Here is a 17,097-nt window from a genome sequence, read left to right as displayed (position 1 = left end):
TTGTTAGCTGGAGTCACAATTAGGTCACCCAAGATTTAAGATCATGAGACTTAATCATACCATTTACCATTAGATTTCATTGGTATTCACAGAAAAGCACATTAATAAACCCTCCTACATAAGGGTTTAAAACCATTCCAGGCTCATTTTACAGTGCTCATAAAGTATTACTGCACAAGGATCAAATGCACTAGCATAGACGCCCAAATTCATGCTCAAAATATAATACAAAACTTTAAAAATTATGTACAATTTATAATAGAAAATGATTGCCTCTTAGTAAAAGGGAAGGCTGGGGGAAACCTAGTGAGCTTTACGTTAGGATTTTAGTTTAAACAAGGTCATTAGGCTCTGATAAAAATAGTAACCCCATGTTAAAATTGCAACAGTGAGAAGCAGTTCATTAGAAGCAGCAGACAGACTTTTGAGGCAGTCACAGTACTTTTTATAGGTTTATGAATTACAGCTTATTTCTACCTAAGGCTGTGATCCTAAGCTTCTTCACAGCCTTAAATAAGTTGTATGATTCATGTTTCAAAGCCTGACTTTTCAGGCACAATTATGAGATGAAATAGATTTTTTAAATGATTTTGAGCAAGCTGTGAGGTTTGTGTTTTTCACAGACAATTTTCAGAGCATCAGAATTAGAATTAAATTCAGCTCCACAAAAGCATCCGTTAAGCCATAAAACACACAGTGGCTGTGGTGAGGTGTAGTACTAACAGAAAGGAAGACAGAAATCTCTCACTGATAAGGGGCTTAAATATCAGGATTGGGGAAATATAAAACAGAAAAGGGAGGGAATGACTGGATAACATTATTGTTTTGGGGTATGTCTACACAGCAAAGTAATTTCGAAATAACAGCCCTTGTTTCCAAATAACTTTACCAGCGTCTACACAGCTAAACCGCTATTTTGAAATGAAATCAAAATAGCAGAGGGCTTATTTTGGAATTGGTAAACCTCATTCTACGAGGAATAGCACCAATTTTGAAAGTGTGCAGATGCTTTGTAGACACTTATTTCAAAATAAGGGGCCTCCAGCCCTAACCAGAGTGCCCTTCTGCCCACTCTGGGCACAACCAAGAACACTCCTCTCCCTCTCCCCTCCCTAGAGCCCTTAAAGGGGTTGACTCTGGCCACAGTGCCTGTGCCAGCTCCAAGCCTGCCAGCCCAGAGCCAGCAGTCACTGCCCCTGACCCAGTGGCCCCAGCATGAGCCATCCACCCGCTGCCACCCAGCCCTCCACCTCTCCCCAGGACCAGTCTGCCAACTCCCAGGAGCCTGACAGAGTCCGGGAAAGCGGCCACCTGCCTGGTTCAGTGCAGAGATCAGGGACCTAATTCAGGTTTGGGGGGATGCCTCCAATGTCCATGATCTCCACACAAAGGCTGTGTCTAGACTACATGCCTCTGTCGGCAGAGGCATGTAGATTAGACAGATCGGCAGAGGGAAATGAAGCCGCGATTAAAATAATCGCGGCTTCATTTAAATTTAAATGGCTGCCCCGCTCTGCCGATCAGCTGTTTGTCGGCAGATCGGGGCAGTCTGGACGTGCCGCGTCGACAAAGAAGCCTTTCTTGATCTGCACAGGTATGCTTCGTGAAACCAGATTTACCTGTGCCGATCAAGAAAGGCTTCTTTGTCGGCGCGGCGAGTCCAGACTGCCCCGATCTGCCGACAAACAGCTGATCGGCAGAGCGGGGCAGCCATTTAAATTTAAATGAAGCCGCGATTATTTTAATCGCGGCTTCATTTCCCTCTGCCGATCTGTCTAATCTACATGTCTCCGTCGACAGAGGCATGTAGTTTAGACATACCCTAAATGGAGGAATGCGACCATCTACAGGTGGATGGCTGCCAGCCTGGCCACCAAAGGCCACATGCGAACCCAGGAGAAGGTTCATATGTAAATAAAGGAGCTGCGGCAGGCATATGCCAGGGCCACAGGGGTCAGCTCCCAACCAGGGGCAGATCCAGACCCCTGCCTATATTTTGATGCCATGGACTACGTTCTGGGGGGCAGGACGGTCCGTGCCCCCCGGGTGGTCATCGACCTTGGGGCAGAGCTTGCTGCCTTCCCAGCTACCGCTCCTCCTCCCCCTCCTCCTCTCCCTCCTGCTTCTTCCTCCCCACCACACCCCCAGGGATGCTGAAGCCCCTGCACCTATGGTGCTGGGAGACAGTTGGGCCAGTGAGACCCCCAACCCTGAGCCCTGAGCTTCTCCTCCCACTTCCTTCCCTTGCATCCCCTGCCAGCTCCCTCCTCCCACCCTCCCTCCTCCCCTCTCCCACCCTCTCTCCACCCTCCCTCCCTCTTCCCCTCTCCCATCTTCTTTCCCCAGTCTCACCTCAGTTTCATCCCCCCCCTCCAGTTTTGTTCAATAAAGAGAATTTGTTGTAATGAACACGTGTCTTTTATTGTACAGCAGGAAGAGGGGTTAGGGACGGGTAAGTGGAAGGACGTGAGGGAAGAATGAGGCACAAGTCCCCTGTGGGGCACACCAGGGAGACTGTTGCTACCTGCAGAACATGCTGCCAGGCTTGCAGCAACACATCCAAGAGAAGCACCAGAGCACCCAGGGATAGCTCCGGCTCCATGCTGCAGAGTGCTGTGGTGTCCTGAGTGAGGGCAACCAGAGCATACAGAGAAAAAAATGCTTTGCTGTCCCTCAGCAAGGTAGGCAAGCAAGCAGGGAAACCTTAGAACCGTCTGTCTGGGGGGTCCCTTTAAGCACAGGTCTCAGATAGCCTCAGGCAGCAGCCACACAAGGTAACTCATGCTCTGCCAGAACTGGTTCCAGCTGGCCTTAAATGCGATTCAGCATCCTATTAGTGTGGATGCGCTATTTCGAAATAGAAAAATGCTATTTCAAAATGCATTTTGTGTCTAGACACTTTACTTTGAAATAAGCTATTTCAAAATAACTATTTTGAAATAATAATAGAGATGTAGCTGTGTTAGTCTGGTCTAGCTGAAACAAAAGTCAGGACTATGCAGCACTTTAAAGACTAACAAGATGGTTTATGAGATGATGAGCTTTCGTGGGCCAGACCCACTTCCTCAGATCAAACTGTGGAAGAAAATTGGCATGACCATAGGGATACAATCAAAAAAAGTGAACACATATGAAAAGGACAAATCAAATTTCAGAACAGAGGGGGGATGAGGAGGGGAGGTTAATGTCTGTGAGCTAATGATATTCCCCAATTATCACCTCTAATATCATTAGCTCATCACCTCATAAACCACCTTGTTAGTCTTTAAAGTGCTCTATAGTCCTGTCTTTTATTTCGAAATAAGATATTTCAAAATAACGCTGTAGGGTAGACATACCTTTTATTAGAAGAGATGCTAAAAATACATTTTCATCATGTGGATGGAGAAAAAAACTCAGAAATTAGATTTTTTTCCAGAAAATACTTTTCAACATTTTAAAGCCCTTAATACAACTTTACCCTGCGCCAATCAAGATCCAGCAGTACCACATTTGAGCAACATAAGAAATTATAGTATTATGAAATCATGAATATTCAAGCTAGAATATAGGAATACAAGAACAGTGCTAATAGAGACCACTGAAAGAATGACACAATAGCTTTGCAAACTTTATATACACTTGGCATACCAGAAAAAGCTTTGAGAAGTCGGACTGCTATGCTATATGCATCAATGAACCCCTCCCTCCACTAACTGTGGGTTAAATGTGAAGTCCTTTAGTTTCCATTGCAGCTAGTCATGTAGAGTTTATGATTCAGAGAGATCTCAATTAAATAATTTAGACATCATAAACATTAACTTCCAATCAGCAGACAGATTAACACACAAGAGGACCTGGATAATAGATTGAAGAGACAATTGTTTTAAGTCATTAACTAGTGGCCAATGCCTTATTTAGCTCTTTAGTACAGAATGGATCAGACACACAATCCTGCTTAGTGATTATAATTATGTATCATTTATATATAGAGAGAGTGCCACAAGCCTGATCAGCAGCAGAGTATCATTATGTTAGGCACTATACTGGCAGAGGAGATCAGAAAGCCCCTGCTCTCTGTTTAAAATCTAAAAGGTATTGGACAAAGTGGGCGACAGGGATACACCACATGAAAAAGTTATCAAAGTGGCAATCTGTATGTCTTCTTTTATTTTGTTTATTTATGTGAGGAGACAGAAATTTAAAACATATGCTAGCTACGGTGTTTGAGAATGACCTATTTCCCTACTTTGGAAATGGCCAAATAGCTCAAGATTTACCATTCTCAATCTGGATTTATCATCAAGCTTTGATAGGAGCATCTTTTCTTACAACTGCCCAAAAAATCTGAGCACATCACTGCTCTCTCGCCAGGTGGAGTACCCTTGGTTTGCAGACCAGGGAGACGGGGAGCAAAGCAGAGCAAAGCCACGGAGCACGCGGGCAGCGGACAGCCCAGACGCGTCTGGGCTGTCCGCTGCCCGCATGCTCCGCCGCTTTGCTTCCTCTCCCTGGTCTGCTGGAGACCAGGGAGACGGGCCCTGTTCGTAACTGCGGATCCGACATAAGTCGGATCCGTGTAACTCGGGGACTGCCTGTATTCTGATCTAACAATGGCAACACAACATTCTTCATACTACCTTGCACAAATCAATTATAGCAATGCTTTGACATCAGGACTTTAACTTAAGATGCATGTAATAGTTTATGAAGATGGTATCTTTCACCCACTTGTTTGTTATTGTATTGGTTAGTATATCATTACAAAGGATTGAATTCAGGCAGGACAGGAAAGTACTTAGATAAGAAGGCTGATAGTGACCCCCCCCCCCCCCAACTCCCTCATTTATCAATACTGAAGACACAATGCAGGAATAACTGCTGTGAAATCTATGCCCTCATCCTTCTAGATTTGGTCAACTTTAGGGATCCTAGGACAGATGAAAGAACTTGGCCCTGACAGCCGCTGAAGCTAGGGGAGACAGCCAGAGACCGCATGAGGTCAGACTATCCTTACAGACCAGGAAATGGGAGTGTCTGGATAAGATAAGTCTATTTTATACCAAGGAAGTTTGGAGCGGGGAGGGGAAGAACAATGACTGTGTTCTGGGTGGCATGTGTGTGCTTGAAGCTAACAGTCCTGTCCATTATGTACTTACAACATACCTCCTTGTGGTACATTTCAGCCAACAGCTCCGAGTGATGGGGGGCTTTCTGTTCGCTGTACTCCAGTTTGAGGAATAAGGGTTTGGTTTTCATTACTCTAGCTTTGGGAACTTCACTACTTTTCTATCCTGATAACCCGCTTAAGATGGGGTGGGGAAGGATCTCGCCTTTTCTCTGCCAACTGTGTTCTTGAGCAAACCCTGCAGCCAATAGCTCAAGTGGCATAAGTGATCTCAAAGAGGTGTGCGAGGAGGTCACCTCTAGACCTATTTGGTTATAGGCAGAATAGTTATCCTTCACGGGCTTTTGAAAAGGGGTGGGGTGGGGGCATATATAGTAATTAATACATTATTTACATTGATTGGTTAGAAAAATGTATCCTACTATTTTCTAAATTGGATGTAGCAAATAAAATAATCTGAAAAATCACACATGCTGGAAAATAAGCTGGAAGAAACCATTTTACTCATCAATCACACAAAAATACACATACTTATGAAAGATTTGGGGGCCTGCCTCCTTAGATTTTGAGAGTTCTCTGCTCTCTTTCCTCAATTTAAAAAAGACAGTTTAATAATAAAAAGGAAACATCTTTTCTTTTTTTTGTTCTCATGGCAATACTTCTTTCCAAGAAGTCTTCCTCCAGTGACATACAACTCATAACAATCTTTCAGCTTTAACAACAGGATCCATTGAAACATTTCTATGCTAATGACAAAAAAGAGCATTTTCATACATCCTAAATCTCTATATTAACAGTAGTGCAGTCACCTTACATCAAAAAGATAAATACCAAGGAACTAGTAATTTATCCATACACACAAACAAATATTAAAAAGTATTCCTCCAGACTACAACATAATGAGCTGGATTATCATATCTGCTTCTTTAAAAATTGTGATATGTCTGACTGAAAGATCATATTGTTAAAATCCAGTAAGCAAAAAGTTCAACAGCCAAAAAAATCAACAAAACTTAAAAAGAAACAGCCAATTACATTAATGAAACACATATTAGAAATGGAATATTTGTTTATATTTATACACTATGCTCTGAACTGCGGCTGATAGGTACTTGTCTAAAGGCCACAAAAGCAAGGTGGCAGTATTTTCTACATCCAAATATTAAAAACAAAACAAAGAATCAAATAAATAAAAAGAAATATATATTGTCTTACACAGCCTGTGCTACAAAGTTGCCTCTCCACTCATAATAAATATAGGTTTAGCAAGGAAATACCCTAACACAGGGCATGGAAAAACTAGATTTTCCACTGTTTGCCAGTACTCATACTTGTATATGTACACATTTTAACACCAGCTTACACAAGTACTATCAATTGTGCATAAACATATTGCTACTGGAAAAGCAGCTGTTGATGCATTTGCCCAGGTAAAGTTCAAATGCAGCACAGACGGAAATGCATAAGAAAATCAGATTCTTCCATTAAAGGAGAAAACAAAACAAAGAGAGAGCAACTTGCGTATAAGGGAGAACATGCCAGAAAACAACAACAAACACATATTCTATAATACTTGAACTCTTCTGAAATTTGCTCTTGATCTTGACACTAATTTTTATCTGAAAACAGGTGTAGCATACACAATGGAAGAAATATATATCTTAGCATATCAAATAACCTGACAATGGGGAATGTTTGTGAGACATTTGACCTTTACAGCTACTAGGGCTTCATCTTATACATAAAAATGAAGTGCCCGGGTGTCAAATTCTCGAAAAAAGTATTCATTGCCAAATCTAAATAAATTATATAAGAAAAATCCATACCGACTGTAATGGTGGTACTTCATAATAATATATACAATATTAAGCAACACAATCAATAGTAAATTAGCTGAGATAAATATGTTCTTCTCTTGAACTCAGAAGCTGCAGTCCATCTTTCAAGAGAACCTTTTGTGGCAACATGAGAAAGGAGTCTGCTCAAGGAAGAGCATTTTGCATATTGGTGCACTTACCCTTAGTTGTTCTCTTTCACAACTCATCTGTTGTCTTGAAATCTACAAGGAGAAAAAAATATACAGACTGAAACAAATCATAGCTTTTTGGAAAGGTAAAGTGCAAATAGGTGTACAAACTGCAAAAGAAAAAACAATACAATAAAGTCAGTCTTGAGCATTGTGAAATATTCCAGATAAACAAAAGGACTTTTGTAGTAGCAGTTAAGTGAATCACACTTTTCTCTTACATCTCCCGGCCTCATCATGCATCCCCCTAGCATGAGGTTCAGAAAAGAATAAAGTAAAATTTATAAGGATGTTTTATTGCATTGTGAATGTGGGGGGCACATTTGTATCAAGAAGAATGTCTCATTTTCTTATTTACTGTTCTTTGGTGACATAAGGGAAAGTGCATAGCTGCCACAAAATACCACCATAGTTCTTCTGGGTGTAAACAATAAACTCATATTCACATATTGATCTGGACACAGCAGCAAACATGAGGACAGACATATGAATGGCTATTAAATGACAGGATGCAACTTTTATTAAACATAAACATATGGGAAAAAAGCTGCCTGTCATTCTTCCATACTCTTCTATACCAGGCATTTAAGAGATTCCAGTATGGGGGTTACAGGCCTGCTATTATAAAACCTGGAACTAGTCAGCGTATGCTCTCCTCAGCCTTACTCACCTTGTCTCAGCTCACTTCTGAGTTTTAGCACATTTCTCCACCCCTACGCCCCCCTCGCACCAGCAAGGTTCAGAAGGAAGGGGTAACTTGGTCAAGTGGCATAGCTAGGACAGGAAAGGTGGCTGGGCCCCCTCTTTCAGATGAACAGGTAATGACAGGACAGAAAGGATCATGCACACAAGAGGGAGCTGGGGGTCTGGGGAATAGGGGGCTGGGAAGGATCTGGGGACCCAGGAAGAGGAGAAAGCAGGGAGCTATATCCCGTCTTTCAGCCCATGAGTGGCACAATGGCTGATCTTGTCCCAACCAGGTGTTTTACCTCTGGGAACTGTTCATTTTCTCCTTTTAACTGCACTGAAACACAATATTAAAACCGTTTTAAAAGGTCAAATGAATTCAGGGCATGTCTACACTAGAAAATTAATTTTGAACTAACTTATTTTGAAATAATAACTCCTGAAATAACTATTTTGGTTCTGGACATCCAACACTCCGGTCATCTGAAGAAGTGGGCTGTGCCCACGAAAGCTCATGATACCATCCACAAGTTTTGTTAGTCTTTTAAGTGCTACCAGACTATTTGTTGTTTTTTAAGTTTATTTTGAAATAGCATGTCTACACTACAGGGAACCACAAAATTAGTTGGAGGCAGGTTCCCTTAATGTGGATGTGCTACCTCGACTTAGAGCCCCAGGAAGCACTGGGGAGAAATTACTCTGAATGACTCTGGGGAGTAGTTATTTCAAAATAGCAGCAGCAGAGTGTCCACACTATTGCTATTTTGACATAACTATTTCAAAATAAGTATTATCCCTCGTGGAAAGCAGGAATTATTTCAAAATAACCAGTCCCTTATTTCAAAATAATGGGTCTGGTAGTGTGGATGCTTCACTTGTTATTTTGAAATAACTCCGTAGCGTGGACCAGGGTTACGAGGGTATGTCTAGACTACATCCATCTGTCGCCAGAGGGATGTAAATTAGACATACCAAATTGCTAATGAAGCGGGGATTTAAATATCCCTCCTTCATTAGCATTAAAATGACCGCCACTTTTTGTGACCACGGTGCTTTGGCGATGAAAAGCGGTAGTCTAGACGCAGATCTGTCGCTCACTAAAGCCTTTGATGACAGATCCCTAATGCCTCATACAACGAGATATACAGGATCTGTCATCAAAGGCTTTATTGAGTGACAGATCCGCGTCTAGACTACCGCTTTTCGTCGCCAAAGCTCCGTGGTGACAAAAAGTGGCAGACATTTTTATGCTAATGAAGTGCGGGATATTTAAATCCCCGCTTCATTAGTAATTTTGGCATGTCTAATTTACTTCCCTCTGGTGACAGAGGGATGTAGTCTAGACATACCCCGAGAGAAGGAAAGACAGGACTTTTTCTGTTATAAGTAGTAAATATGGACCACACCACCCCCCCATTACAACTCCATGTAGCACAAGACAATATTTTAACAGACCACCATACAAATAAACCTATTATTAATGGGGAGATTCCTGTGATCCCTTCTACATCTGCGGGTGGTGTGAATCTATTCCTGAGGGTACTGAAAATGGGTAGAATTGATTGCAACTGATGGTTTATCCCTCTCCTTCCTGTTTCTCTCCATTCTGACAGGTTGCCAAGAACCATCATTAATTTTGAGGCCTAGGCCAGTGAAGCACTGGTGGCAGGCTCTCCCTACAAATTTCAGAAATACCCAAGTTAAGGTTATTATTGCTGGGTCCCATCATGACTCCAAGGAAAAGCTGGGAAGTATCACTGGTACTCACCAACTTTTTATGTCTAAAAGATGGTGTCACCTACACTCCTTATGCCCCTTTACACCCATTCCGCTAAAAGGAGCATGTAAGTCCAAGTCCACAAGACTTCTGTCCTCTCCCCTTTCCTTTATTTCATCATAGAGGTAGTACAACATAGTTTTATCAAGTTTGGTTTTTGTGGAATAAATAAACCAAATAATTATTTTGAAAATAATTCAAAACTGTTGGAATTGTCCACCTTACTGAATATCATTATCTTTTTAGCATAATCACTGTAGTTTTTTTTCCCGCAACTACTTGCATGACACTAAATAAAGATACTAAATAAAGAAATATGCAGTGACATTTCTTTATGCTTTGTTCAGAGTACATTTGGACACCACTATGTCAAACAAAAGCAAACAAAAGCAAAGTATTTATGAAATTCTAAAATCTTTTTTCCACTTATCAATGGAAAAATCCTAATAAATAAAAAGCATAATGTTCTTTATTTTTATGAAAAGGTACAGCAATAAATCCCCTACACCAGAAAGAAAATTACACTACACAAAAAAGATCTATTCACATGTTTGTAGTCTCTCTAACATGGCAGACTACAAGGAGAAAGGTATTAATCATGGCTCCATCTACAAATCATCCCCCAAAGAGTAAAATTAAGTACAACTAAAGTGACTTTCATCTGATCTGACAAAGTAGGTTTTGCCCATGAAAGCTCATGATACTATATACTTTGTTAGTCCCTAAGGTGCCACAGGACTACTCATTTTTATGTGTTGGAGAATATCATAGAACCATATAGCTGGAAGAGACCTCAGGGAGGTCATTGAGTCCAACCCCCTGCCCAAAGCAGGACCAATCCCAACTAAATCAACCCAGCCAGGGCTTTGTCAAGCCAGGACTTAAAAACTTCTAGGGATGGAGACTCCACCACCTCCCTAGGTAACCCATTCCAGTGCTTCACAACACTACTAGTGAAATAGTTTTTCCTAATATCCAACCTGGACATCCCTCACTGCAATCTGAGTTAGTAATTATTCAATTTTTCAGTCTTGGTGCTTTCAACTCTCATTATACATGTAGTTAAAATTATATTAGACTACATTGTAAATATATGTATGTAAATCTTGAGAGTTTGTTAAAGATATGAATACACACTGGGTGCATCTATTAATGTTGTTCATAAAATATAACTAAGTTTCTAAGAATGTCTGGAATGAATCTGGGCAATTGAATTTTTTCTTTTGATTTTTTACGTTTTTTATCATTTCAATTTTCACTAAATGATGCCAAGTAAAAAACTGAGTACTCATGATTTTAGTCAACATTAACACAAGTGGGTAACTTTACCCATTGTATAGTCTCACTGAATCTATCTAGAATTACAGATATACATACAATTATTTCCACATGCAAGCGTTCATAGCATCCATGTCATAACAGACTCCATCAATATAGCAGCTAGTTCTCACATAGGACTAAGTAGATCACAAAGCACTTTCCAAAGGAGGTAAGTATATAATTAATCTACACAAGAGGAAACTGAGGTAGAGGGAGGGTAAGTGATTTGTTCAACATCACCCACCGGAAGAGCCAAGAGTAAAACTAAGGTTTTCTGAAGCACAGACCCATGCTCTATCCATTATACCACAGTGTCCTCCTTTTTGAAAATATGACTATATAGATGGGTAAACAGTCCACAATATTTGTGCTAATGCCACCATTTCTCTGACAATCTCCCTTTGTCCAACCATTAGTTATCTCACTCTTAGGCAACATCTACAGTGTACAGTTATTTCAGAATAAGCTACTCCAGAGAAGGCATTATTCTGCGTAGAATGAGGTTTACAGAAGTTGAAATAAGCTGTCCCTTATTTTGAAATTATTTCAAAATAACAGAATTGCTGTGTAGATGCTCACATAGTTATTTTGGAATAATGGCCGTTATTCCGAAATAACTTGGCTGTGTAGACACACCCTAAGGGTATGTCTACACTAGCCCCCTAGTTTGAACTAGGGAGGCTAATGTAGGCATTTCAAGATGCAAATGAAGCCCAGTATTTAAATATCCTGGGCTTTATTTGCATGTTCCGGTCCAGTCGCCATTTTTAAATTCCACTAGCCCGAAGTAACTGCCTGCTGCTACACGCAGCAGTGAAATGGCAATTCGAAATAAGTCCTTAGTTCGAATTAACTGTTACACCTCATTCCAGGAGGAGTAACAGTTAATTCAAACTAAGGACTTAGTTCGAATTGTCGTTATACTGCCACATGTAGCCGCGGGCAGTTACTTCGGGCTAGTGGAATTTCAAAATTGCGACCAGACGGGAACATGCAAATAAAGCCAGGGATATTTAAATCCCAGGCTTCATTTGCAACTTCAAATGCCTACATTAGCCTCCCTAGTTCGAACTAGGGGGCTAGTGTAGACATACTTTAAGTGTGTTTCTAGACTACATGCCTCCGTCGACGGAGGCATGTAGATTAGCCAGATCGGCAGAGGGAAATGAAGCCGCGATTAAAATAATCGTGGCTTCATTTAAATTTAAATGGCTGTCCCGCTCTGCCGATCAGCTGTTTGTCGGCAAATCGGGGCAGTCTGGACGCGCCGCGCCGACAAAGAAGCCTTTCTTGATCGGCACAGGTAAACCTGGTTTCACGAGGCATACCTGTGCTGATCAAGAAAGGCTTCTTTGTCGGCGCGCCGCGTCCAGACTGCCCCGATCTGCCGACAAACAGCTGATCGGCAGAGCGGGGCAGCCATTTAAATTTAAATGAAGCCGCGATTATTTTAATCGCGGCTTCATTTCCCTCTGCCGATCTGTCTAATCTACATGCCTCCGTCGACGGAGGCATGTAGTTTAGACGTACCCTTAGATACCCAATATCCAAGACACATCTTTTGAAAGCACCTTTAAAAATAATGTCAGTGTTTGTCACAAATTGTACGCATTCCTCAACGAAAAGCCTAACCACACATACACAGTAGTTAATTAAAGAAAAAAAGTCATGAAAGGCATCTGTTTTCAGGATGATAGTTTGGTGCAATTCTACTTATTATACTCAACATGATGGTTGCCCTTTTTGCTTTGTCATAAGTACCTGTGATCTCTGGTCATACGTTTAGATGGCAAGCTCTTTGGGACAGAGACTGCATTTTTTTATATATATCTCTATATCGAGCACAATGGAGTCCTGATCTCTGATAGGGGATCTAAGTATTTCTTTATTAGTATTACTAGAAGAAAAAGTCACAATGTGACTTTGGGATAGTAAGAGAACTTGCTAAAAGAGGCAGATCCCAATTGATAATAGGGGCTAATAATGAAATACAATCCTTGAAATGAATCAAACATCTGCTGAGTCTACACTGGCCACGAGTTCTTGCGCAAGTACACTGACATTCTAATGTATGAAATCAGTGCTTCTTGCGGAAGAACTATGATGCTCCTGCTCAGGAATAAGCCCTCTTGCACAACTGTTCTTGCGCAAGAGGCCAATGTAGACGGGCAACATGAATTTCTTGCGCAAGAAAGCCCTATGGTTAAAATGGCCACCAGAGCTTTCTTGCGCAAGAGAGCGTCTACATTGGCATGGATGCTCTTGCGCAAAAGCACATCTCTTGTGCAAACGCACATGCCAGTGTAGATGCTCTCTTCCGGAAGACTTTTTGCACAAGAACTCTTCTGCAAAAGAGTTCTTGCGCAAGATCATGCCAGTGTAGATGTAGCCATACAGCAGAGGTAGGCAATAATTTTTGCAGCGGGGCCACTCCATGAATTTTGGGACATCACTGGGGGCTGCCTCTGGGTCCCAAAAGGGGCATCATCTGAGAAACTCTGCATAGAGATCAATAGGAAATAAAGCATTTAGAACACTGCTATTAATTAACACAATTAAAAATATAACTTGCTATTTACTTGGTGGTATAGGCCAGTGTTTCTCAAACTGTGCTCCGCGGAGCCCCAGGGCTCTGCGAGACATCTCCAGGGGCTCCGTGAGGTTGACAAACTGGAAACATCGATAGGTACAACACATACAATCAGTGGACCGCTAGGCTCCACATAAATTTTTATGCATGTAAAGGGCTCTGGAGCCCAAAATGTTTGAGAACTGCTGGTATAGGCAATCTGGAGTTAGATACTTTTCATTTCCTAACTGCAAACTGTTGCTCCTCTTCAGTACTTCCACTTGCCCTACACACATGCTTCAGCACATGGGTCTCTGATGAAATATAGATCTACAAGGCATTTATAATCCCTTCTCATTTCAATGTTTCATCAGCATGGTGTGATACATTCTTGTCCAAACGTTAGTTAAACTATAACAATAATTAAAACTTTAAACAACGATCAACTGTTCTATTATGCTTATTTGGAATCATATCAAAGGTTGTTGAGAGAAGAAAACACAGTTCATTTTTACTCCACACCATGGGTCAGATAGGAATGGTAATGAAACATCTAGGGCACGTTTACACTAAAGGAGAAAGTTGACTTCAGATATGCAGCACCGGCTATGTTAATTATGTAGCAGGCGCCAACATATCTTAAATCACCGTCCGTGCAGTGGGAGGCCAATGGTAGCAAACCCTCCCATCAGCTTTCCTTACTTCTCATGAGGAGCAGGAGTACCGGCACCAATGCGGAGGGAGGTGCCCTCTCAGTTCGAATTAGCAGGTCTTCTTTAGACCCACTAAATCGAACCCTAGATGATTGACCGTGGCAGTGTTGATCTTCTGTGTAGTATAGTATAGATATGGCCCAAAGGTGTAGCTTTATTCCATCATTAAGAACAGTGTGACCCAAAAGTTTGAAGCTGTGGGAAGACACCTTCTCTACGGACTCCATTCTGCCTCTCTTGACAGAGCCCCTTTCACATGAATATAAAAAAGAAACTTTCTGTAAATAAACCAAGGACAGTTGAAGGCAAATTGGGAGAAGGTGTGGGAGTGAAAACAGAAACAAAATTAACCCTCAAACTTGTTTATAAAATCTGAAAAAGGAAAATAGTTAATAGTTTCCATTTAACCACATAATTATCTCTGTTTTAATTAGATGACAGACTTTTAGAGGGCATCAAGTAGTGACAGTTTGAATAAAGGAATTTTTAAACAGGTCAATGAAAAACATCAAGTATTACAGATACCAGGGCTGGAAAGAAACATGTAGGAGTGAAATGAAGCATTTAGAGGTGGTGGAGGAGAAACTTGAAGGGTGCAGGGAAGACTGAAAGATAAAAAATGCACAGGTTCACACAAGAGTGTAAGCAGAGGATGATTATGGATTATCTGTCTTTATTTACAACTCCCACATGCCATCTGACCAGCAAAGTAAACAAAAAAGCAACTTACTTAAAAACAAAATTATTCTATTAAAAGACATGTTTAAAAACACTGGGGGAAGTTTACCTTTGTGACCCTTCAACCTCTTGGTGTCCTTGGTAAACAGTATAGACATGCACAGAGTATTCACAGGGATCTTCTGGGTCAGATGTTTGCATATTAAGTTTGCAGATGGGTGCCAGGTGTGGTCTCTACTAAGAGTCCAGATAATCTATCACTGGGAAATGTATGAACAGAATATGTTAAGTAATTATGTATTTGTATTGAAAATTACGTTCTTACGATATGTAAGTTCGGGGAGGCCACCAGAAGGTGATAAACTTGCTACTGTCGGACAGATGCTTCTCTCTCAAAATGGTTATTTGTGTATTATGTGCTCCATTAAGAAGGCTTAACTACAGTTCCAGCCAAATGCTGAAATTGTGAAAATGACAAGAAAGAGGAACACAGGAAAAAATAACCAGAAGGAGGCATCCTGTTTGAAAATAAAAGTGGTGGCTGAAGGGGGGTGGATAATTGGAGATACTGTGAGTATCCTGGATCTGATTAGCTCCTATGATGAGGTAACTGGGGGTATGTCTACACTGAAAAGTTAGTTCGAACTAATGGACGTTAGTTCGAACTAACTTTCCTAGGCGCTACACTAGCGCTCCACTAGTTCGAATTTGAATCGAACTAGCGGAGCGCTTAGTTCGAACTAGGTAAACCTCATTTTACGAGGATTAAGCCTAGTTCGAACTAGCTAGTTCGAATTAAGGGGTGTGTAGCCCCTTAATTCGAACTAGTGGGAGGCTAGCCCTCCCCAGGTTTCCCTGGTGGCCACTCTGGCCAACACCAGGGAAACTCTATGCCCCCCTCCCGGCCCCGGACCCCTTAAAGGGGCACGGGCTGGCTACGGTGCCCGTGCCAGGTGCAAGCCTGCCAGCATCCAGCCAGCAGACCCTGCACCTGGCACGGCACAGAGCCACCCACCCGATGTCCCCCAGCCCACCCCCTCTTCCCGGGACCAGGCTGGCGGCTCCCGGGAGCTTGCCCTGGACCGCAAGAGGCGGGCACCTTCCTGGGCTAGTGCGGACATCGTAGACCTCGTCCACGATCTCCACACTAGGCACAGGAAAGTGGCCGTCTAGGGCAGGAGAGCTGCCAGCCTGGCCACCCAAGAGCAGGTGTGCATGAAAATCAAGGGGGTCCACTGAGACCCCCGACCCTGAGCCCTGAGCTTACAATGGCCGTCCTGGGTCAGACCTAAGGTCCATCTAGCCCAGTAGCCCGTCTGCCGACAGCGGCCAACCCTAGGGACCCTGGAGGGGATGGACCGAAGACAGTGACCAAGCCATTTGTCTCGTGCCATCCCTCTCCAGCCTTCCACAAACTTTGGGCTGGGACACCACTCCTACCCCCTGGCTAAGACTACTCCATGGACCCAGCCTCCATGACTTGATCTCACTTCCCTTTAAACTCTGTTCTACTTGTAGCCTTCACAGCCTCCTGCAGCAAGGAGTTCCGCAGGTTAACTATTTGCTTTGTGAACAACAACAACTTTCTCTTACTAGTTTGAAGCCTGCTACCCATTCCTTTCCTTTGGTGTCCTCTAGTCCTTCTTTATGGGAACTCATGAAGAACTTTTCTGAATGCACCCTCTCCACCCAACCCCTCTTTTAGAGACCTCTATTCTGTCCCCCCTCCGTCTCCTCTTTTCTAAGCTGAACAGTCCCAGTCTCTGTAGCCTCTCTTCATCTGGGACCTGTTCCCAACCCCTGATCATGTTAGTTGCCCTCCCCTCTCCCAGCCTCTCTCTTCCCCTCTCCCACCTCCTTTTCCCAGTCTCCCCCAGTTTTGTTCAATAAAGACAGATTCCATTTTTGAACACAATTGTCCTTTATTTTGTACATCAAGAAAAGGGGCTAGAGAAGGGTAAGTGGAAGGAGGTGAGGAAGGAATGGGGTACGAGCCCCCAATGGGGAGGACTGGGCTGGCTCTGCGGGCTTCTGGGTGTGGAAGCTCTCCTGCAGCCCCCCAATTGCCCCCTCTCCCCAGATGGCAGCCTGCGGCAAGTGCAGCCGGGCTGATGGCCGAGTGCTGTGATGTGCCCAGTGTGGGCACTCCGGGCACTCCAAGCCAGGACTGGTTTTCAAGCGGGGCACCCCTTAGAACTGTCTGTCCGGGGTGAGGTTCGG

General features: G+C 42.6%; 1 protein-coding gene across 25 annotated transcripts in view; it reads right to left on the bottom strand.

The window, feature by feature from the left end:
- The window catches only part of RBFOX1 (RNA binding fox-1 homolog 1), a 1,623,526-nt gene that overhangs the window by 637,986 nt on the left and 968,443 nt on the right, over window positions 1–17,097 (bottom strand). For all 25 annotated transcript variants that reach the window (XR_016350706.1, XR_016350707.1, XM_089782268.1 and 22 more), the window contains one exon: window positions 7,125–7,166. Coding sequence is in view for 23 of the 25 variants with exons in the window: in XM_089782268.1 (XP_089638394.1) it covers window positions 7,125–7,166 (42 nt within the window). In the remaining 2 variants the exon portion in view is untranslated. The remainder of the gene's footprint in view (window positions 1–7,124; window positions 7,167–17,097) is intronic.

Source organism: Pelodiscus sinensis, chromosome 15 (assembly GCF_052426305.1).
Source record: "Pelodiscus sinensis isolate ZL-2025 chromosome 15, ASM5242630v1, whole genome shotgun sequence".
NCBI classification, from domain to species: Eukaryota; Metazoa; Chordata; order Testudines; family Trionychidae; genus Pelodiscus; species Pelodiscus sinensis.
The sequence above is the reverse complement of the archived record's forward strand: the minus strand, read 5'-3'. Positions and strand labels throughout refer to the sequence as shown.